This window comes from Gasterosteus aculeatus, chromosome 1 (genome assembly GCF_964276395.1).
Source record: "Gasterosteus aculeatus chromosome 1, fGasAcu3.hap1.1, whole genome shotgun sequence".
Taxonomy (NCBI): Eukaryota; Metazoa; Chordata; class Actinopteri; order Perciformes; family Gasterosteidae; genus Gasterosteus; species Gasterosteus aculeatus.
The window spans coordinates 26,179,576-26,201,845 of record NC_135688.1 but is presented as its reverse complement, the minus strand read 5'-3'; the positions used below and the strand labels follow the sequence as shown (position 1 = coordinate 26,201,845).

The 22,270-nt window shown below is 43.1% G+C and overlaps 3 protein-coding genes across 4 annotated transcripts; 1 reads left to right on the top strand and 2 right to left on the bottom strand.

Annotated features, from left to right (window-relative positions):
* Positions 1 to 2,184: 2,184 nt before the first annotated feature.
* pspc1 (paraspeckle component 1) lies at positions 2,185 to 10,462 on the bottom strand. The gene is made up of 10 exons (XM_040173277.2): positions 9,517 to 10,462; positions 8,859 to 9,008; positions 8,577 to 8,728; positions 8,344 to 8,439; positions 7,983 to 8,179; positions 7,765 to 7,849; positions 7,559 to 7,664; positions 5,024 to 5,081; positions 3,178 to 3,314; positions 2,185 to 2,796 (listed from the first exon to the last, which is right to left on the bottom strand). Exons 1-10 carry the CDS (start codon positions 9,898 to 9,900, stop codon positions 2,578 to 2,580), a joined length of 1,584 nt encoding a protein of 527 aa, XP_040029211.2. The 5' UTR covers positions 9,901 to 10,462; the 3' UTR covers positions 2,185 to 2,577.
* Positions 10,463 to 11,022: 560 nt separating this feature from the next.
* On the top strand, positions 11,023 to 16,687 carry LOC120817276 (ly6/PLAUR domain-containing protein 6). The gene is given in 5 exon segments (XM_078099489.1): positions 11,023 to 11,107; positions 14,510 to 14,653; positions 16,082 to 16,180; positions 16,297 to 16,443; positions 16,446 to 16,687. Coding segments are annotated over 4 exon segments (609 nt in total). The 5' UTR covers positions 11,023 to 11,107; positions 14,510 to 14,532.
* Positions 16,688 to 16,754: 67 nt separating this feature from the next.
* mmadhca (metabolism of cobalamin associated Da) lies at positions 16,755 to 21,509 on the bottom strand. Of its 2 annotated transcripts, none has more exons than XM_040173292.2 (8): positions 20,789 to 21,509; positions 20,296 to 20,343; positions 19,894 to 20,035; positions 19,557 to 19,774; positions 19,338 to 19,443; positions 19,129 to 19,247; positions 18,942 to 19,028; positions 16,755 to 18,857 (listed from the first exon to the last, which is right to left on the bottom strand). In XM_040173292.2, the coding sequence occupies exons 2-8, from the start codon at positions 20,305 to 20,307 to the stop codon at positions 18,639 to 18,641; spliced, it is 903 nt and encodes a 300-aa protein (XP_040029226.1). In that variant the 5' UTR covers positions 20,308 to 20,343; positions 20,789 to 21,509; the 3' UTR covers positions 16,755 to 18,638. The 2 variants fall into 2 exon arrangements, with proteins under 2 accessions (XP_040029226.1, XP_040029233.1); XM_040173299.2 differs by having other exon boundaries at positions 20,296 to 20,340; positions 20,789 to 21,098.
* Positions 21,510 to 22,270: the final 761 nt, after the last annotated feature.

Here is a 22,270-nt window from a genome sequence, read left to right as displayed (position 1 = left end):
GGATTATCAGCTACTTCGGCACCTCGTAATGCGTCTTTACGCACAGAAAGGAGGCGGCGCCAATGCGCGCTAAAAAAAAAAAGAGAAAGAAAAGAAAACTTAAAATAGGTCCATCTGCTTTTAGCTAAATTGCGCCGCACGTTCAGCAGACAATCTGGATATGTCTGGATTTTGGGGATCTGCATGAGTCCGGTTTTATTACCAAACTCCGTCATCTGCCCTCGATCATGTTAATATACGAGTCTATCAGCCCGAAAACCACTGCTAGTTGAATAGAAGTGTCCACTGTGGACTTTTAAAGGTTTAGTTTTGTTCCACTGAAAACAAAAACTTTAAAATAGAACATTTATGCTTATATTTGCACTTTCCCTGAAACAAGCCAGCTTGCAGTCAAGGTACAAAACAAATGTTATTTCAAAAAGAAAGGAATGATTTTTATAATGTAAACTAAGTCTTTCTAATTTTTATCACTACAACAGCACGTTGAGGGTCAAAAAAAAAATTAATAAAAGTAAGTTATTTAGATGAGTTATCAGATCAGGCGTGACACCCACTGCCAGAGCATCAGCTCGGGGATCCTCCGGCGGTCTGAAGACACGTTATTCGATTCCAGCGTCTCTGAGAAACTCATGAATAGTTCTTAATGCAATCTGGGCCAAACGCTTCTAATGTAGGACACATTTAAACCTTATATAAAGAGATTCTACTTTGATGAACTACAAAAGGGACATCATCTTTAACCTGCAAAGCTGAAAGCTGTGAGGAAATATTTCTGATTGATAATTGGATTCATTCAGGACACAAACCCCCCCCTTCCAACTAGAAAAGGAAGGAAATTAGGACTTATTTTCTTGCCCCAAAATCGATTGTCCTTCTGGAAACAGAAGTGGGCCACAAACTGGGCTAAAGCAGAACAAGGCCAGGAAGTGAAGAACAGAGACGTGGAGTATTTCGTTCCCCAGATTGGCCGCAATCAGCCCCGTTAAGAAGTGGATCAAGTCAATGATTACCTTCCCATGGTGTTAGTAATGAACGGCCTTGGGCATGGCACAGAAAACCAGCGCGCCCCTCCTCGCTGGCTCACGACCTCTTTGCTACAACCCCCCCACGCAGATACTGTTAAAAGAGGATAAAATCAACAACCAGAACGCAGTGGACGCAGAGACGGAGGATCAAAGCAGGACCATCGGTTACATCAATCAGAAATCACACAGCGGGTTTAGAAATCTTTTTATTTAATGTGGAGGTGATACAATGTGGAGAGACAGACCCGTGGAGTGACACGTTTGTCAAACTGAAAGTGAGGACCTACTTTGTGAGAATGTCAATCAGCGGAGCCACGGCTCTTTTAATTATTCGTGTGCGTGTAGGGACTTACCCATTGCTTTACTGGAGGCAGGAAACAAACCAGACCTGTAAGAGAAGTTACAAAAAAACATCTTTAAATCATTCTGTAACACTGAGCGTGCAAAGGATGCCCCTCGTGTGGAAGTGTGCAAAATATCAAAAATGTCTTTCAGCAAGTACTTAAAGTTTGGAATCTCCAAAGTAGAGAAAATGTATGAAACTACTGAACGGCCGATTTTAAAAGATGTGATCTTCATATGCAGAAGCAAACCTGCAGATTTCATAGCTTTGAGACATCATGTCGACACTTGAGTTCTAAATACATCAAAACATTTGTTTTACTGACATTGTCTTCCAGCATCCAACTAAAAACCTGAAGGAGGAAAAGCCTCTTTTTAAAATAATTGTCAGTGATCAGACGGAAGTACACACATGGCAATGGATAAACCATAAATTGTCTTTAAACTCCATGAATAAAGCCTTTAAATCATCGGGAAGTGACACAACTTCCGTAAGGAGCATCTTGGAATCTCCCTAAATCCCATAAAAACAAATCCAACACACACACAAATGCCACGGTCACACACCGGTTTGAGATCGGTGCAAAAGCAGAGTTCCATCTTGATAAACGTCATCATAAGTTAAATCCTCACGTACACTTGATGTGCAGAATACAGTTTACGTTGAGTAAGAAGAAGAGCTTTGTGTGTTTTGCACGAGTGGGGAGGAAACGTAATTACCGGTTCTAAAACGATTCTTGGTCGGGATAATTCACATTGACCAACACGCACAACTCACACCATGAATAACTGAATTCTTTGAAATCAGAGACAAGACTTCCTACAAACGTTTTATTTGTCTTTACCATCACATACATGATGCCCCGCTGCAGTCACTCTATGACTGAAGAGGCAGGAGGAGGATGTCTGACACAAAGGAAAAAGAACCGTTCTGACAGAACTTCTTGTTTGGACTCAAATTAAAGTCCGATCTAAATTAGTCTTTTATTGAACAATCCAGCTGCGTTAGAAAAGTATCTCCAAGACAACAGTCCCCGTTCACTAAAAAAAATAAAATAAAAAGCAAACCGTTGTTCCGAAAACGTAAAAGGGAAAAAATGTTGTGGATAAACCTTGAGAATGATTGTGGTTTCCAAAGCGTTATCCTGTAGTTCAAATCGATCACAGATCGGGGAGACAAAGATCCACGAGTACCGCGATCAGAGAGGGTTCAAAACCTGCGCCGCTTATTGTTCGGCCCATCGAAGACCCCCCCGACCGGACTCCCCCTCCCTTGGGCTTGAGGGCCCAGTGCGGCCTGCTGCTGTTGTTGTTGTTGTAGCTGCTGCTGCTGTTGTTGCTGCTGTTGTTGTTGCTGTTGTTGCGGCTTTGGAGACTCAACTTCTGGCCGCCCCCCCATCGATCCAGCCTGCGGGTATCGGTCTTTCCGCTGAGGTACCACGGAGTCGCCGTTGTGAGGCCAGCAGGTAACGGCGTACGATGAGACCACGTTTGAGCGTCACGGAGAAACATCGTAGTATCCATAAAAACGGTTTCATCAAGTTGATCAGTCCGGTTTGTGGCCGTCCGACATTAAGAGGTGAACCAAGCCGACGGAGAGAAAGAGGAGACGGACGATTAGTCTATAGTTTATAAACAAAGTCTTCGAGGTTTTTTTTTCCTCCATCTGATTCAAAATAAATTTGACTCCTGTATCCGTTTCAAGAAACAAGTTTAAACATTTCGACTCAGTTCATAACAATACAACAATAATTTAGTTTTCAATGTTAAATATGGACTAATGAAGCTTTATTTAACCCAGATACATTACCATGGCTCTATTCTCTGACATCACTGCGGTCCCCATATTTCCAGCGCCCTCTGGGCCGTTGGCTCCTCCCCGTCCGCTCAAGCCCATCATTTGGCCCTGGTTGCCAGCGGGCCCCGGGGAGCCCTGGTTAAAGCCATCTACACGCAAAGCAACGTGGAGAGTCGGTGGGTCAGAGTGAAGCACCGAACGCACCGCAAAGAACCACGGCCCCTTAGCGCTACGACTAATAGTTCACGACCTCAAAGTCAACGTTGGCTTCTGGTCGACAGCTGATGGGATCATCGGCCCGCCGACAAGGACCACAGGTTAGAATTTGGTATTTTTTTCTTTGCAACTCATTTCAGAAGCACCTAAACGGTAGAATTTATCTTTAACATTTAGCGGATTGAAGGAAAACCTTTAAAGAAAATGTAAAAAAGGATGTATAAATATGTCAACAATAGAACCAAAGACCAACGTTCATTTTAAGGGGTATAAAATTCTGCCAAAATACATACAAACATTCATGTTTTACAGATAAGACCCGTTATTGATAATGAGAGGCTCCCATTTTGGACGACTGAACTGAGGCCAACGTTCACATCTTTCCTGATTAAACCTCGGATTGCACATCAATCTTAGTCGTGGAGGATACGACAGAGACATTCCATTTGTCTCTACATCCACTCCTGCTGTTGTGAAGAAGGTTTGAGACTCTGTACTCATGCATAGATGCAGGTTTAAGGCACTTGTGATATTGCAAAAACATTCCCATGCTTGGTGGCTTAAAAACGTGAATGCAATAGAAGCAAACTTGGGCAAATAAATCATAACGTAAACTAAGCATTAACAAGACTGTAACCATAGTCACATTACAAAATGACACTAATAGCAATGCCATGTCTTTAACGGTAATACCTGAGGGAGACAAACACACGTCCTCTTCTACAGAAGAACAACAACAGAGACCTACAAGAACGATAGCTGACCCCCTTCAGACACATAAAACGGGATGCGACTGTAATTTGTGAAACAATCAAATACAAATGGAACACAATAGTTGTGTCATAAAGATGATGTGCAATCCTTGGTCATAATCTTTGTATGGTGAAGAGCTACTATGCAGCCACCAATCTTTGTATACTTTAACCTCAGACCCCGGCCCCTCGTCCTGCTCTTACGTCCGTTTTCATTAATTATCGAAATAAACAGACCTTTATCTTCAATGAATTCCAGCCAGATTTGTTTTGAGTGCCGTGACCGAGTCTTTTTTTGAAAATGTGCCTAAAAATAGACTTTTAAGGCCACAGCAGCTCATAAATGACTAACAAATTTTAGCACTTAAATTGTATTTATAACGCCACTTATCTATAGCAAATTGTAAATTGGCTTATTTGAGGAAATTGCACTTTCTTGTTCTTCTGAGTTTGTACCCCTATGGTTGAATGCACTTATTGTAAGTCGCTTTGAATAAAAGCGTCGGCTAAATGACATGTAATGTAATAATAAATGTCGAACTTAAAATCACTCAATTTCTAATCTGCATGGAACTGAGGATGAGAGCTCGGGGACTAAAGATCGAACTATGAGACGGCCCCCCAACAAAAACAACCCCTTTATTATGAGTTCGTATACACATTGTATTGTCGTGTGTGTGTATTATGGGTTTTCCTCCTTTGCATTGCTTCCCATGTGACTCCATTTACACCCAAAACATGTGTCAAAAACATGTAAATACATGTGGTTGAAAAAGAGTCACTTGAGATGCAAGGCCAATAGAAGCGAGTAATGAGATAAAGGCAGCAGTCATCATCATGGTCACTCGACCTGATCTTTGCATCAACCAGTCACACAATCATACCCGTACCTCCCAAATTAATGGCTCCACGAGGGCCCAGCTCACCCACTCTCATTTCCTGTTCCTTCTGGAAGAAGTGAAAAAAAGCCTTCAAAACAAAACTCCACTAAAAAGGACAAATCTGGAGCGAATGGGCTGTCATCCAACACTCACGCGGTGAAAGTTGTCATTCACCCACAAAAAAAAACGCTGGTAGAAGTCGCCCGCGACTGGAATTATCATCGTTTATGTGGGATGGAAAAGGTCTAACTTACTGCTCAGCTCTGCTTTGTATTCCCATCATTTATCGCTCACAGGAAGCGTAATGCAGTCACAGTGCAAACGGCATTAGCAAGAAGAGGCTTATATTCACATCCAATGATCTGGAGGTGTGCAAACTTTTAATAAAAAGTTTTTTAAAAGAAATAAGCCACATAAAACTGGCTTCGGGCTATTGTAGTCACACACACACACACCACGTTTACAGTATTATTTATGTAAGCATCTCAACTAAAATAAAAGGTCACGGTCCAGACGCACTAAGAGTCGAAAAGGTGCTCCATCATCCATCCATCCATCCATCCCCTGACAATAAACACAAAACAAAATCAATCCTCTTCCACTCGCAGGTTCACATAAACTTAAAAAAATAGTGTCACAGATTTCACAGATTTTCACTTTTATATGGAATTATAAACTCACTTCAATGGTTCACTAAACGATCACGAACATATACATTTTGTTTGTTTGTGTTGTTTGTTTATACTTACCTGATAAATGGTCAATGTTTTAACTTCAACAAGTGTAGTAGTTGCGTGCTTTAAAAATGCTTCATAATTGTGTCACTAAAATCGATGGCCTGACTCATTTAAATATGTCTGACGTCACTTCTAACGGTGACACCTGAGCTGCAGCTTATACAATCACTAGATGGCAGCAAGTAGCATCTATATTCTTGGAGTGAAAAAAACATTAAATGTTTAAGAAATCTCTTAAATGAAAGTTGAAGCTAGCGTGGACTTCACATTAGTGCTCCTCGGAGGGTAAAGTGTGTTTTTCTGTAAATATGTCCAATCACACCAACTGTAATCAACACACACATGTCCCTCAGTTTAAAAAGTATTTTTTACTTTTTGAAAGCAACTTCTCATGTGTTCCATTCAAATCGGTGTGAGTTAGTTGACTGATTGTTGGCGGTCTGATATCAATCTACTACGAGGAGAGAGAAGGATGCTTCTAGATGTTCGGCGTGCGCTACGTGCGTGTAAAGATCGCAGACTCCACTGGGACCTCTGAACAGAGCAAAGGATTTGAAGAGAAACGTTATAACACAGAAATCCACAACATGACACCAACAGACACTCTCACACTGGACGTTATGGCACCGAGAATTCACACAAACTGTTTTTGATTATCTAAATACTGATCGGAAGGATTACATAGCGATTAAATCCACTCACGAACAAAACTATCCTTTCTACTCATACGTTACTGTAAAGCTCCGTCGATTGTTTCCTTATGCTGTGAATAACTGTCGGACTGGCCGCTACTATTCAAAATGTCCAACCACCTTTACCGGTAAAGCCACCAAGACGACAACATACGTGTTCAACAGGGAAAATAATGAGGAATACAAATTCCTCAAAACTTACAGGAGACAACTTGAGCTCCTCTAGAAAAGTCTGGAAAAAAACACATTTATAGAACCGAGAAAGAGCGACTATACAGTGATAACTTGCTTCACCCAAATACATAAAGGTGCCACAGCTAATCCCTGATCTTTGATTACGGGCTCATTTATTAATACGTTGTTTTTGTTCAGGTAATGGAAAAAAAGGCCAAACTTGTACATTTTTTGACTGGATAGGTTTGCAGTTCAGAAAGAAAGACCAGTATAAATGAGAGGTGTGTTCCTATGTTTGATTTATCTTTGTTTAATTATTATTATTATTAATAATAGCATATATTATCAGTATCTGTCCCATCGCATTTGACACAATGAACCACAGTATTACAGTGATGTGTCACGATTGCTTTACTCTCCTGTCTATACTGTACAGAGATGTTATGAAACGTTGTCTCTTTCAACATCACCGAGATCTGCAAACCAAACTACGAGGGACTAAGAAATCCCTGCTCAGCAACACGGGTCAGTCCAGCTTCTGCTACAATGTAGGAAAAGCAAAAGCATCCAAAATGAAGAAACCGGCTCGGTGCTGACCGAAAACTGGGCTCTAGTTAGAACACAATAGTGTTCTCAGGGGGCTTATTTTGGTTTCATTACACTTTAAAATAAGATTTGCCTTAATGAGATTAAAAAATATATAAAAGTCAAAGACAAATAGCTGAGGATTGCGTAGTGGACTACAGACTACAATACTGCTTAGGTGTTACGTATCTACAACACACAAGCTTTGTACACACATGCTATGATATTTAGTATTAAAGATGCTTAACACACGACTAACCCGACAACTTTGAGTCTGTGAGGGTTGTGACAGCAGGAGGTTAACTGGACAAGCTTTAGTGCATCTCACTGCTTTTATGTATCCCAGTTGAACTCACATTATCCCCGTAGTTTGGTTTGAAGCCATCTGGGTTGTGTCTCAGGTCCTCCTGTTCTCTGTGTCTCATCATCTCCTCCTCTCTCCTCCTCCTTTCATCTTCATGCCTGCAGCCAGAGAGGGAAAGCAGCAAATGGTCAAATAAAACACAACCATCAAAGTTCTCCCTCTGTCCTCCTGATGGTTGGCTCGGTAAAGGACAAGAACCTCATCTCTATCTGCTTTCTTCTCTGCAGCTCCTGGTTGCGGAGCTCCTCTAGTCTCCTCAGCTCCTCCTGACGTCTCATGAGATCTGAAAGGAGAGAGGAAGACGACATTAGTGAGACGGATTGGCCATATGCCGTGACCAGCAGTGTGGAGACGGTCAGACTGCGATTGTGCTCCTAAATAGGACGGTGTCAGTAGTACACTCAGGCGTCCCCTACCATGTCTCATTAACATGAGCTGATGTTCATGTTTGGCCGACTCCAGCTCAGCCTCCAGTTTCCCCTGTGCCTCCTTGATGTTCTTGTCCACCTGCTCTCTTTGCTGTTTCTCCATCTCATGAAGAGCTCTCCAGCGAGACGAATACTCAAACTCAAACGTCCCCGGCTGAGCAAAATGGGGCTTCTGCTCTCGTTCCCTGGGGAGGCAAACAGAGCAAAAAAACAACAAAAAAACAACCCAAAAAGGAATTACAACTCTGGTTGTTCAATGACCAAGAAAAAGACCAAGCATGGGAGTTCAAAATGTTAAACTCAAACCCATCTTAACTATGAGATTACAACAAATCCTCATTTTACTTACTTATAGTAAGCAGCAGACTTCTGCAGTGACTTTTCAGGCTGTCCGTCCTCGTTATCGAAGTGCTCCGAAGGCTCCACGATGGCCGGACACGGCGTCCTGAAGGAAAGGGGGACAATCAAACCTCGGATATCATATGAAAGTGATTGACAACGGATCTACGCGTTTCAGCGGATGCGGGAATGAGATGAGAAAATCGTGCGCCTTCACTTCACAACACCCATCGTGCTCCCTACGTGGTCAGCAGCAGCGCTCCCTCCGTGCAGCGCTCCAGGGCTTTGCGCGCAGCTGCTTTGTTCGCCAACTCCACGATGCCTCTCCCGGTGGGGCGGCCGCGGTCGTCAGTCACGACGACAGCCCGTTCCACCAGCCCGAACTCGGAAAACGCCTGGCGACAAGAGTGTTGAGTTTGAGACTACATGTCACAGCGCAGCAATAAGCAGATTCCACAAAAGCAGCAGAAACAGGGAGGAGACTTTATCAAAACAATGCCGATCCTGGGCAACATCTGAGCTTACCTGTTCCAGCAGCTCGTTTGTTACCGAAGGCAACAGGTTGCGCACTGTGAGGGCGGCGGTATGCGTGGCAAAGCTGACCCTGATCTGTCGATTCTTCAGAACACTCCCGTCCAGCTCGGCCTTCGCAATCTCTGCCAGCGTGCGGGTCTCCTGGAAGACACAAAAAGGATGACACCACCACGGGCGGGAGGATGGAGGAATCCATATGGCCCGTAAAATACACTTCATTGCGATTCTCATCTTGTCTTTTAGCTATATAAACTGACGAAAATTTGCACTTTTCACCACTATAACAACATGACAATTGGTCCACGCAAGGCGGTGTGTCATCACCCACAATGCAGTGTGACATCCTCACAGTTCAACATGAAGGCAATTGGGAAATATGAGAAATGACTAAAAGTTACTTGTCACAATGTGAAAATAACATACAAGTGTTCATACAAAAGAAAGAGTCGTTAAATGTTAGACACTGTTCGATATGAATGGGTGTCAAGGCAACAAGCACCGCGTGCTAATGATAACATAGCTAGCTCCTCTTAGCAAAGGAATTTCTCTCCTTATAACGTTATATTAAAAAAATGAAGTTAGCTTCAACCTGTAAAAACAACACATTTCAACAGCATAGTTAAAAAAATTAGCGTTACATCACGCTCACCAAGCGGATAAAGCCGAACCCCCGGTCCCTGTTGATGAAAACCTCGCCGATGTTCCCGTACTTGGCGAACATGTTCCTCAGCTCCTCCTCCGGGATGTCCGCCGGGAGGTTTCCGATGAAAAGACGTGAGCGCTGCGTGAACGTCTTCTCGCCGGGCTTCCGAAAACTCTTGATATCCAAGGTCATTTCCTCCCGTCCCTCTTCGACTCCTTCTCCTTCTCCCCCGGCTCCTTCGGCTCCCTCGGCCGCGGGGGACTGCTGCTGCTGCGGCGGGCTGTCTTTGTTCGCCGGTGACGGAGCGGCCGGGGATTCGCTCCCGCTTTTCACCGGTGGAGGAGAACTGCCGCTTTGCATAGTCGCCTGGTGCACATTCCGGTTAGCCATACTTGGCCAAAGCAGTTTATGGGACGGTATCCGTCTGTAAAAATGAAACTAACTTCGTAGGAGGAGGCTTGTCGCTCCACTGTTGCTGGTGCACACCTCCTGAATTTCAAAGATGGCGGTGACTGCGCACGCAACTTAACATTTGGATCCATTCAGGGGAGATCGGATATTTGGGAAATAACTGGACTTTTAAAAACAGATGGAATGCACCGAATGCTCACGTCTAAGATGATTAAAACATCCAAATGTATATATTTACAAATAATCCAAAATAAGTGGCAGAATCAATTGATGTGAGTTGCTGAGGATGGACTAATTGATGTATCAATTTAACATAGATTCATGTTGTATAGTATACTATTTTTCTGTCTGTTTCTTTTTCATCTGAGCAAAGTGCAAGTTTAGGAGGAGCTTGCTGAAATGATGCTATTCCCAGGGTGCGCTCACCATCTGATACCACCGCACATCTGCGTGCATATTCCTCTGTCTGGGATATGCTTTGCTCTCCGGTCGGGGATTGTGTATCCAGAGAAGTCTGAGGAGTCTGTGTGAGTCCGCATGTGTGTTTCACTCACATGGAATGTGAATGAGGAGGAGGTTGTAATTAGCCCACAGCAATAATGCGCGCTCATTATACAACAGATAAGAGTTGTTGTTTGATCTCTTCAGATCCCGAGCACAACCCTGCAGCATTCATTTTACATATCTGAAATATCTTTGTGTTCATTAAAATTAATTGTGAGTTTTAAATCACTGTATTTAATGCTACGATATAGTGCTATACCTGCAGGAGGTGGAGCCAATTTCACAGACTTTATATGTTGGATGGTTTGATCTTAAAATGCATTCAATTCGAAACAGCAATCATACGTTTTGTGTGGAAAATCTACATCTGATAAATTGTAGTGTAGAATAAAGTAATCCTCGGTATTTGCCTCAATCAGTACTTGAAATAAAATAATTAAAAAATAAATCACCACCGGGTTTATAAGGACCATGTCAGATCAATACTTACTGATCTGATCATACTAATCAGAGAATATTATACTGGTCCAGATGTAGTGTTGTTTACGGGACTAGAGTGATAGTGACGTAACAGTGACGTTGCAGCACCCGCCTCCCTCGGCTCCACTGAGCAGCGCAGTAGTTTCTCTGATTTTCATCAGCGCTGCAAGTCTCCTGCGGATTTATCGGGGAAATACATCGGGTAAGTGGAAGTATGAAGTAAATCTAGTGTTAGTGCGTGTGTAAGAATTGACGCATCAGTGTAACCTGCGCGAATTTCATGTTGATCAAGGATTATGCATTTTTTGGGGATTCTCAGAATCGACTTGAGTGTTTGTAGCTGTATTACACTGACTTGATTGTGATTATGGAGGCTGTCCAATAGGACTGTGGTACAGGTTTATTTATGATGGGAAAATCAGAATACTGGGTTATTCCATTTATTCTAGTTTATAAATTAGAGTAAAATGTGGTATTTCAATTTCGAAATGATCAAATCCGCTGCCTCTTAATTTAAAGGTAAATATTGCGGCTTCATTTTACTTCACAACAATAATAGCAAACTACTTTGCATATTGTTTTTGCATAAAAACATACATGAGGCAGCATCATTGATATAAATATACATATACTCACCTCAACCAAATTCAACATGAAAATACTGCTTACACGTATACAGCTGACTGACAAAATGATTGACAACTATTACGTGTAAAGATTGGAGGCATGTTTGTTTTTTTTCATTTAATTGTCCTTAACTAAATATTTGGGTGGGGTGGTTCCATCCAGGACGTCATGTTTAGCTCTGTAACATTGTAATGCCCGTTTATTTTTTATAATTGCTTTATTTTTCACAGATTTCCTCATTTATTTTACAATTAAAATAGTAATCTGCAGCTGGATGTATTGCCAGCTCAGACTGTGTGTCCATGTGTCCATTGGGAGTCTGAACTTTAACCATAATAATACGAAGGTGCTCCAGTCAGGGAGCAGAATTTGACTGCTGGAATTTCTCCGGTGCAGTCATGTATGTCCGGCCTCGATGTGGAAGTGAAGCACATGAGCAGCAGTCTGGCAGAATTTAAGCCTTTGCCGCATGTGTCTGGTCGGTAGAACTGAGCTGCTGGATACCGGCTGAACCTCAAAGGCAACTCTGGTGGCCTGACATGTTGTGTTCCTTTGACACGCATCACCGACCCAAAGTAATTGTCCCTCATCTGGTTCACATGTGTCGTTTCTTTTTTAAGATTTATGGAAGCCCGGGACATTTTTTTCCCCTTCGTATGACTATAAACGCAGGTCTGACCAAAAAATATTTTCTTCTAAAAATGTCGATGTGTGCATGCTATGCATTCCATTTTGATGGGTTTGCATAAGGCCGATTAATTTGTCTGCTTCAGTACCTGTCATCAAGTGTTCTATAAGTTTCTAAGTGTGTCCGAGCGAGACACTAACGTCTAATGCATACATTCATGTGTTTTGAGCGTTAAACTATACAAAAAAGTCAAAAAAAACATTGGTCGTTGTGATTTACGATGGAGATGGCTTTCTCGATTATATCTACAGTATTTTGGGTCAGTCATGTTTCTTTTCAGCCATAAATCGGTTTTCTCTGACAGGGAATGAGCGCAGCACTGCCTGGGGACACAACGCGTTCATAGCTTCTGTTACCTGAACAGTGTTTTCTTGGGGAATAACTTGCCTTTTCTATTTACAGAAAACGCAGTTTAACCCCATGACCTCTGATGACTGGTTTATAGCAGTGCAGGTAGACCGGACTTATCTCTGGTATGAAGAGTTCACAGGCAGGGTCACCAGTCAGACCGTATTCCAGCCCTAATTCTCCTTTTTTCGCGGGTAAAAGAACGAAACATGATACTAAAGTTTAGACGGCCTCATCACCACCGAGCCAAAATTACAGCCCAGAACAATGTATCAAATGATAATGTCAACTTTCTGCTGACTTTATCCCCTGTTGTCAGGGGTGACAGAAAGATTTAAAACCTGCACCTCCTTCAGATTCTTTCAGCGCCGCGACCTGGAGGAGCAGGTCGGTGCTGATTGAACGCAGAGAGATATAAACCCCCTCCAGTTGTAATGGGGAGACCTAATCCCTGCACTTCAAGTTTTACTGGAGGCCAGGCCCAAAATCTCTCAGACAGCTCAAAGCCGGGGAGCTGAGCTCAAGTTTTCCTTTCAGCTTAGGGAATATCATTATGAGCTCTACAGTAAAGCACCGGGGCGCTGAGGACAAACTTAATGAACGTGAACCCTTGGATTGAAAGACTTCCCTCAATGGTGTAACGTATATCTTTTAATTAGGATGCGTTTCAAATCAATTCAAACAAGTTAGCACAGAAGCTAAAGAGCAAAGGAATTCTTTGCACATATATTGGGTCTCAAATGTAATGTTGTTTAATTTCTAATAATTCCGTTAATCATTTGGTCTGTAAACTGTCTGTCGCTTATCAAATTTTCTTGTTTTGTAAAAGCGATGGTCCAAAATCCAAAGGTATTAAGTTTAATATGATAAAACACACAAGGAAACCAAATCATTTTTCACATTTGAGAAGCTCAAATGTAAAAAGCTCAAACCCACCATTTTCTCTATAATAATAATGTACGCATTACAGTGACTATAGTCCAACTCTTAAATATTTCAGAAATGTCCTCATCGTACATAATTGTGCCTGAACAGATTATTCTTTTCTTTAACCAGAGCAACCAGAACCTTTAGAGAATGCCGTGCACAGCATTGTACAGTATGGTCGTTCAGCCTGCAGCCAAGGCACGGATCAATGTTATTGGAGCGTGCATAATGCTAAGAAAACAAGCATTTATAACCACACAGGCACATAGCACTTTGCCTCAGGAGAAAAAACACAAAAGGGAGTCAGAGGCATCTGAACTCAACGCTGATCTTTCACCACTGATGTCAGATCAGGGGCGAAACCAGGTCATCCGGTGTGTAATTCACTGACTGGCGTCTCAGTGAATCTTAAGAAGAGCATTTGGAAGAAAGTGTCCGTCTCGGAATGTCATTTAACACTATTGGAAGTCCTTAAAGGAATCACAATGTACAAATACAGCCTCTCAACGTAATGTACCAAAGCCGTAGAATATTTTCTTACATTACAGTCAACAGAACTTTTCTTTAATAGAAACAAATCTTTCTTTAAATCTTTACAAACAAAAGCCATTCAGAAAAGCTGTGGGATGCTGTGAATGTGCTTCTAACCTTGAGTGACCGTGGAGCGATGCACATCTGGTCTGAACAAACCTGCTGTCACGACCAGTTTGAAAAGGAGTCGGAGTAAAAGACGATACACACACTGACTTGAGTTTGTGGTTATAACGGTCGTCCTCCTGCGGTTCGTCTGCTGACCGGCGGGGTTCCCCTTAACGTCTAAATAATGAAGTGAGCTCACAGCGTGAGCGGCACACACAGCTGATCCCTTTCATAGACTAATGCTATTATTAGACATTAGCTTCCAGACTTTTGTTGTTCACGTTCATTTAAAAGGTATCCACATGCTCGTTTTGGGGATTCTTACATCTGAGAACACGTATTTCAGCCGCTCACAGCCCCGTGTCTCTCCCACAGTGCATGAGGGCACTTTGGGCCCAATGATGGAGGCCTGGCCGACAGTGGCCTGGGTGCTGCTCATGACCAACGTTGCTGATTTGCTGAAGACGGTCCAGTCCCGGGACTTTTCCCTGACGGACATCATCCTGCTGCATCCCTCAAGTAGGAGCGCTTTTACTGCAACTTGCAATGTTTTTAAGCGTGAAAACATTTGTGGAAACCCAATTGCTTTCTAGGATTCTAACATGTTCAAAATAACGGGGTCATGGCACAAACGATGTGGGAACAGAAAGTGTTTGAGCTCGGTGTGTGTGTCTTTGAGAGCCACAGGCTTTGTCTTGAGATTGAAAAGTGTCTGAGCCGGAGAACTCTGGCTCGGCCGATTCCCAGTGTAGATGTGATTCTCACCAATGGTAAAGTCCAAAAAGTGTTTGTTGGATCTTTGTGTCGGAGCAGTTTAGTAAACAAATTATTCAGACATATCGTCTGGAAGATCAATCTTCTATGTAAGAACCAAACATCCGCTACGTGGGTCGTGAGAATGGTAAACAATGAATAAGTGAAGGGAGTCACTGTGACATCAACCATTGGTTTGTGGACTACCGTCTTGATGCCTCAGTTTTGGCATTTCGACTGTTGCCATCTGGGTTTTTGGAAGCCAAACTGACCATATTTGGACAAGTAAGCACAAGGTCCGCTAAGTTAGCAGCTAGACCTAGTGCTACCTAGCTAGCTTTCCCAGCAAGGCTTCATCCGTAATTGACAATATCTGTGATTTTAATTGCAAAGTCTGGATGGAAGAAAAAAAACTACAACTAAAATTAACGTAGCGGAAAATATCAGCCTTCCGTTATTTTCTTCTCCAGTCTCTTTTACTAAATTCACCACAATTTAAAAATCAACACATGCCGTATTGGAGAAGACTTTTGAGCAATTGAGACTGTGGGAATAAGTCATGTCTTCTCAAAGCCTTTTACCCAATATTATTTTTCAAAGGCATCGCCCCCTAATGGCCGTTAGTAAGAATGCAGCTTCGAGGCACTTCCCCTTTGACCTTTAGACCCAGCGGTTGCCCCTGGCTTGGCACAGTTTCAGCACATTCCACTCATAGGCAAACAACACACAGCAGCTACAGCAGGAGACGAGGTCAGCGAGGGGGGACGGCACTGTCGCACCAATCGCGAAACGAGGGTTGCCGGTGGACACCGTCCCAATCAGCTGCTGTGAGAACCAGAGCATTAGGGATCCTGTCCGTCTAACTTGACCTCCCAACAGCCGTTCTCTTCATCACAAAGTGCCGTCTCTCCCTCCGGCCGTCACATCTAATGTGGTGCAGGTCGAGGAAAAGGCCGCGAGTGGTTCTTTGCCCTCTTCAGTCTAATCACTAGTGTTAACAGAGACGTCCTGCAGCAAAGCCTTTAAACTCTTCCCTTTGGGGCCGCTGCCACTGGGGCTGAGTGGAGGGTTCATTTTCAGGGCCTTTTTGTCCCGGGTGGATGTGAGAGAAGTGCTTGGTTAAATTAGTATTTAAATTCTGCATTAATTCCAACGGTCTATTAAGGGCAGAGTACTGAAGTCTGTTTGTCACAGCGACACCTCATCCCGGAGGTTTCAAGTGCTTCACGTGCGAAGACGCGGCGGACAACTACGAGTGCAACCGCTGGGCGCCGGATGTCTACTGTCCGAAAGGTACGTGGACGCGATCTCGTTCGTTTTCAGCCCCACCGAGCTCAATGCAAACTTACTTCTACAAAGAAAAAAAGTAGCGAAAACAGCCCTGAAGTGAAGGTGTGCGATGTGTCCAGACGCCAGGTACTGCAGCGTGCGTCACGTGATGGATAACCATGGCGACAGTGTGTCCGTGACCAAGCGCTGCGTGGCCCTGAAGGACTGTCTGTTCACCGGCTGTGCTGACGTCCCCGATGATGGCCATCAGGTGAGGGGAGGTCGATTCTCAAGTCTCGGGGAGAGGGGTACGAATGTTTTAAGTCTCCTGAAGGTTTCGGTCTCATCCGGCAGATGTGCTCGTCCTGCTGCGAGGGGAACATCTGTAACGTGCTGGTGCCGAGGAATGCCAGCAACTCTGTCTTCTCCTCGACGTCTCCTCTGTCGAGCTCCAGCAGAGGGTTTCTTCCTGCAACGCAGAACTTCTTCACCATCACCTTCATGGGATTCTTTACAGCTGGACACTTTTGAGAGGGAAACTGCATCTGTGTCAGATCCAACTGAAGGACACTTTTTTTAGGAAGTGAAACAAAAAAAATGTATTCAAACATTTACTTTTATTATGTTGATTCTAGTTGTTATAAATACATAAGGATATTTCATAAACCATCATGAAAGGCAACACAAACATTTTTTTAACTTGAGGTTTGACCAAACAAAACATCACTGCTGCAAAATCATTCCTTCAAATTTGTTTTCCTTCCCTTCCTCCTATTTGCTGAGGCTTTTGTTTATTTATTGTAACGGCATTAATGTTGCCATGCTAATGTGTACACTGAGGTTTTGTCAATACTAAATCGCTCGGGTAGTCAGTGCAGTTAACGTTTTTTTTGTGATTTTATTGATTTACAAGAAATGCGGATCACTGACAAATGGACCTGAAATAAACAAACCCTTTGTACATACACATCATTTGTATATTATACGATAACAATGTAGAGAATGTTGTTACACGAGAGGCCGGGTTGGTTCACCGCTACGCGCTGCTCGGTTATAACCGACAGGTCAAAGAGGGATTCACAACGGCCCAATGACACTAAACGCTGACCAAACACCCACAAGGAGACACCAGACAAGAGAATTGCGTTGTTACCTTTAACTTTCTCTGGATGACAAGCATTGTCAAGTCGAAGGTAAAAGATTCAGCTTCTCTGCTGTAACTCCAAACCACCACTTGGTGGAGACAAAAACACGCACACAAGCTGAACAAATGCTCAGTGAGACGAACGTCTGACTGGATACTTTGATGCAGAGAAAAATAGCGCTCTGTTGGTGGAGCAGCTGCCGTTGTGCCGAGCGTCACGCTCACAGATGATTTAACAAAACTGAGGAAGAGATGTCGAATGAGGCCGTATATCTTGTGAAAACGTGTCGGCCAGCACTACATTTGTCTCAGAATCAGAAATACCAGATGTTCTTCAAATCAAACGGAAGTACAATTCTACTCCAAAGAGAGGATCGAGTGGTGAATTAATCGACAATAATTGGCCATGAATAATATTAATTATAAATTCTCTTTTCAATGCGTAGCCTGAAACTTTACTTTCTTATTTGAAAGTTATATTTAAAACCCAAAACCAATTTGAAAACAATGATGGCTTGGTCAGGTCCTTTTTAAAATATATTAGTTTGTTGGGTTACTTTAATAATGATTTAATCTGATTCATACAAAAATATACATAAACATAAATTATGTATTATTACTGGTCGTACGTAAGGTAGTTAAATGCATCCTCACCTTTTACAGCAACAGCATTAGAGATGTACACATATCTAAAATGGGCCATCCTGCATTAGTACTCAGACTTTTGGTAGTTCCAAGTTTACTTTGATAGTTTAAATGTAGGACTTTAACAATGTAAAAGTGAAACATTGAATACTTTTTTCACTGCCTTTTAATTGTCCACTTGTCATTATAGAAACTGTTATGTTGTTGCATATTTTATTATTCACTCTTCATAACGGAAAGTCAATTATCAAGAGGGATAATTCCATTCCCTGAGTACTAGAATGCGTTGATCAATTTGGGAAACACTTCAGCGAAGGAGCACAGACACTCACCGCTTCAGGAAATGTGTGACTGCGGCCTGATGAGAAGTCACTTTATTGGCCCAGCAGTTCCGACGGTCACAACTGCAGTGATTCAAATAAAACCACTTTTTAGATTCTACTCTTCAAACAGCAGATGTTACATGTCGAAAGGCCTCTGAGTTTGTGTTTCTCCCCGACGTAGTGCAAAGTAAGCCGGGTTGACCAGCAGCAAAGTCTACGTTAGAGTCTCAGTCCAGATGTTGTTACTGTACGACAAACTTTTCACAAGCTCCCACCGATACAACTCTGTTCTAACGCTAACAACATCTAAGCTTCTTCAAACCATAAATAAGACTCCTCGTTTGGACACCATTCTGGGAAATAAAAAAGCCTATTCCTCATCCACGATCACATTTGAAAGTCCTTGTAGTCTCGCGATGGCAGAACTGTGAGCGGGTGCGTTGGTGAAAACGGTCCCTACAAACTGAGGCGTTCCTCTCAGGATGTGACGTATAACTGTGCAAGAGCCAGACACTTCGATGTGGAAGCCCAAGTCTCGTAGTTCCTCCTCCGTTCGCAGTTTGGTTTGACTGGATGGAGACGCAAAGAACTGTCAGGGGAACAAGAGGGGGTGTAAACATGGAGACGATTCGCCGTTAAAGCCAGAAATCCCCCGCTGCCAACAGTAACTCACAGCTTCTCCCGTGGTCGGGTCGATGAAGTCGGCCCAGTAGCCGGCAGTCCACAGAGCGAAGCACATTTCCTTGGCGCCACTCACAAACTGCAGTGAGGAGAATACGCCAGTCAGTAAGCCAAAACATTACATAACATCTCTCAACTGTACATACACACACACACACACACATATAAACAGGACTCACTTTGTGCAGCAGCTGGTCTTTGTCCGGCTCGGCTGCCTCCTCACACTGACCGTTACTCTGTGTCACCGTCACAACTGTGATGGAGGAGGTGGGCGCCGTGGGGAACATGAGCTCGAGATCTGACAAACAAACACAAATAGAGTTCCGTTACTTCAGGTTAGTTGGAGTCACCGTACAAGACGAGTCAATGCCAAGTGATGGTACCGTACCTTTCCTGAGCAGCTCGGGGCAAGAATTTATGGAGCAGTCTGTCTCTGTCTGATTAAAGTACTGCTCAGCTTTATGGACTCTTGTGTTTATTGCACCCAGGTTACCCTGATGAATAAAAACCACCCACACAAAATAAATGAGAAAAATACATTAAACAAAACAACATAACCTTAGTGTCCTCTATGGTACATATATATAATATATATTCAAAAACTTACTTGGAACTCGTTAACAAACTGGGCCAGTATGAACTGGTGCCTCTCTGTGCAGCTCGTGGCCGTGAGTACATCCGGCACCGTCCTGTGGACCGGGGTCTTCTTCTGGTTCTCCGTGCCCTCCAGGTGGCAGTCGAACCCGACGTTACCCGGCAACTGGAAGCGCTGGTCCTGCGGTCCGAACGGCCCCATGTTCTCGTCAGGCCACACGGTCCTGGGGCCTGCAGGAGTCGTGACAAAAGAGGACTTTATATTTCCCTACAGATCTAGATCAGAATAGTTACGAGTATAGTCCCATTTACCAGGAACTGGTGACCAACTCCTTTACCATTGGACTCACCCGAGTCTGTGTGTGATACGGCTACATAAGGTTCATCTGAGCTAGCAGCGGAGAAGGTTCTGGTTCTGCCGACACGGAGGGCAGCTAATGCTTTACTGCCAGGAGTCTTAGACAGGACCAACCTGCTGCGACTACACAGCACCTGTACAGGAACAAAGACATTAGTTAACATCTGGGAGCGGTTTACTAATGCCCACTTAATAAACAGGTGAGTAGCCTGTCCTTTAAGTTACAAGCACGTATTTGTTTTTTAGGTACATATGCACATTACCATTAGGAATAGCTTGAAATATGATAAATTTGGCAATTGAGCGATTCGTTAAAAATCCAAATTGATACACTTTAGCATGTAAATATTATAAGACAACGTAACACATATAACGGGCATGTTATGTCACTTACACTACTGGACATTGTGGGTCGCCTACTTCTCCCTCCAACTTTTACCTGCTGGGTTTAAAACAGTTAGTTAAACATAGTGCAAAAGAACAAATCAATACGTGTATTTGTCATTTAAAAATAGCCAACTAAAAGTTGGCTAGCAGTATGCTCGTATGCTAGCTGACATGACGCAATCTTTCACGGAGGATTTATAGCAGTGACAGTCTGTCTTACACACGCTTCACAGGTAACAAAACGTTTAACGTTAACTTAAAACGGACATACATCGTCTCAGAATGAGTCCGGTTCAACGCAAACCACAAAGTTAGCATTAACGTTAGTTGGAAGCTAACGTTGCTAACACATAGGTCAGCTGACACTTTCCCCTGGTAAGCGGAATTTTACATTTCCTAACCTTGACATGACCGGTGCTCGAGCATACGACCACGTAAATAAATAAATGACAAACATTGGTCAATGTGACAACATTTTGAAAAGTACATGTTGTTCTTACCTCTCGACTTGTACGTCCGCAGCTCTACAAGCGGAGTATCTCGCTGTCGCAAAAAAAACAACTACGGCAAGCGATGAGGGACAAACGACAAGTGCGCAGTTTGTGTAATATCGCGTCCATTTTATCTGTGACGTAAGTCAAAATTGGGGAATTAAAAGATACTTCGACGAGCACCGTTCCCCACATGACGTTTTTCTACATCGATAGGATGTTTTACAATCAACATCGATGTTTTTGTCCATCAAACCAGAATGTATACGCCTGATGCTAAAGGGCCGTGTCTTCTCATGTATCACCACAAGGTGGCAGCAAGTTGACGGTTAACGCGACCAGTGATTCGATAACAGAAGGAATTCTTTACGTAGGCCTCATAAAGTAGCTTACTAGTAAGTATTTGCATCATGCTTTCTTTAAGATGAGAGGTCATTCTACATAATGTTTTCGCAGGTCTGAACTGTTTAATATAATATCAATATGCAGTATATCAGCACCATGTGCACTGCAATGTCGTGCAAATAATTTAGGCCCATGTCTAAATGATGACATCCTGGGCAGGGAAAGTGCTTTAATCGCTCTTTTACTTGAGTCCCTGAAACGCTAATAACTTTACCATGGTTGACCTCCCAATGATGTCCAGAATCAAAGAGCAAGTGTGTTTACCCTGGGCCCGTCCCAGGTGTGAAGCTGCACACCTGCTCTGCAAAAATACTCTCCCTTGATCAATGAAGTTTTTAAAAAGTACAACAAATTGCCACGGCAACAGCAGTGACATTTGCTTTTAGAAGTCATGAAGGACGATGACGGCAAAAGTGAATTTTGCTGGCGTGGACACGTCTCTTTATAGCTGACTCGGAAAAGTTGATTGACGCTTTCTCTAAACTGACAGGATGTGCAGTGGGAGTTTGCCCCGTGTAACATGCGTGTGTGTTTGTGATGAGGAGGCACGTGGAGCCGCACGGAGCTCGGCTGTCAGCGTGTCTCCCGGAGGATCATTTTTAACAGCAATTGCAGCACCCACCCTGAAAGGAGCCCCTGTGGGACGTACACACTCTCACTCCCACACACACACACACACACACACATCTCAAGGCAGCTACCAAAAGAGAATCTTCTCCACAGTCTCTCTTTTCATTGTTGTTCGAGGTGAAAAGAATCAAATGAAGTCAGTGAAATATCAGTGAATGGGAAACATTTTTGAGTATTTTTCAACCTATTTACCAAAATAAACTGACCATTACTGAGTATTAAGTATGAAGTAATAATGCAGGGCCAGTGTCTCACGATTTCTGTGAACATTTCTTTTCCTGGACAGCATGTGACTGGTTTTTCGCAAGTGGAATTCCTCAGTGCGGCGGAGCCTTGAGACCTGTAGACAGAGCCATGAGTCACTCAAGGTCTTATTTCATGCCACATCGGATCATCTCCGGAATCAGCACTTTTCTATTAACATTTCATTCGCTGTCAAAAAAAGAAAAACTCCCC

Coding starts and splice junctions, on each gene's coding strand:
- pspc1 (XM_040173277.2), bottom strand. CDS start 9,900: ATGGCTAACCGGAATGTGCACCAGGCGACTATGCAAAGCGGCAGTTCT. Junction 7,665..7,764: donor AGAAAGCAGATAGAGATGAG/GTTCTTGTCCTT, acceptor CTCTGGCTGCAG/GCATGAAGATGAAAGGAGGA. Junction 2,797..3,177: donor TGTCAGAGAATAGAGCCATG/GTAATGTATCTG, acceptor GTGGTACCTCAG/CGGAAAGACCGATACCCGCA.
- mmadhca (XM_040173292.2), bottom strand. Junction 19,444..19,556: donor AGTTTGTTAACGAGTTCCAA/GTAAGTTTTTGA, acceptor TTTATTCATCAG/GGTAACCTGGGTGCAATAAA. Junction 18,858..18,941: donor ACCCGACCACGGGAGAAGCT/GTGAGTTACTGT, acceptor TTCCCCTGACAG/TTCTTTGCGTCTCCATCCAG.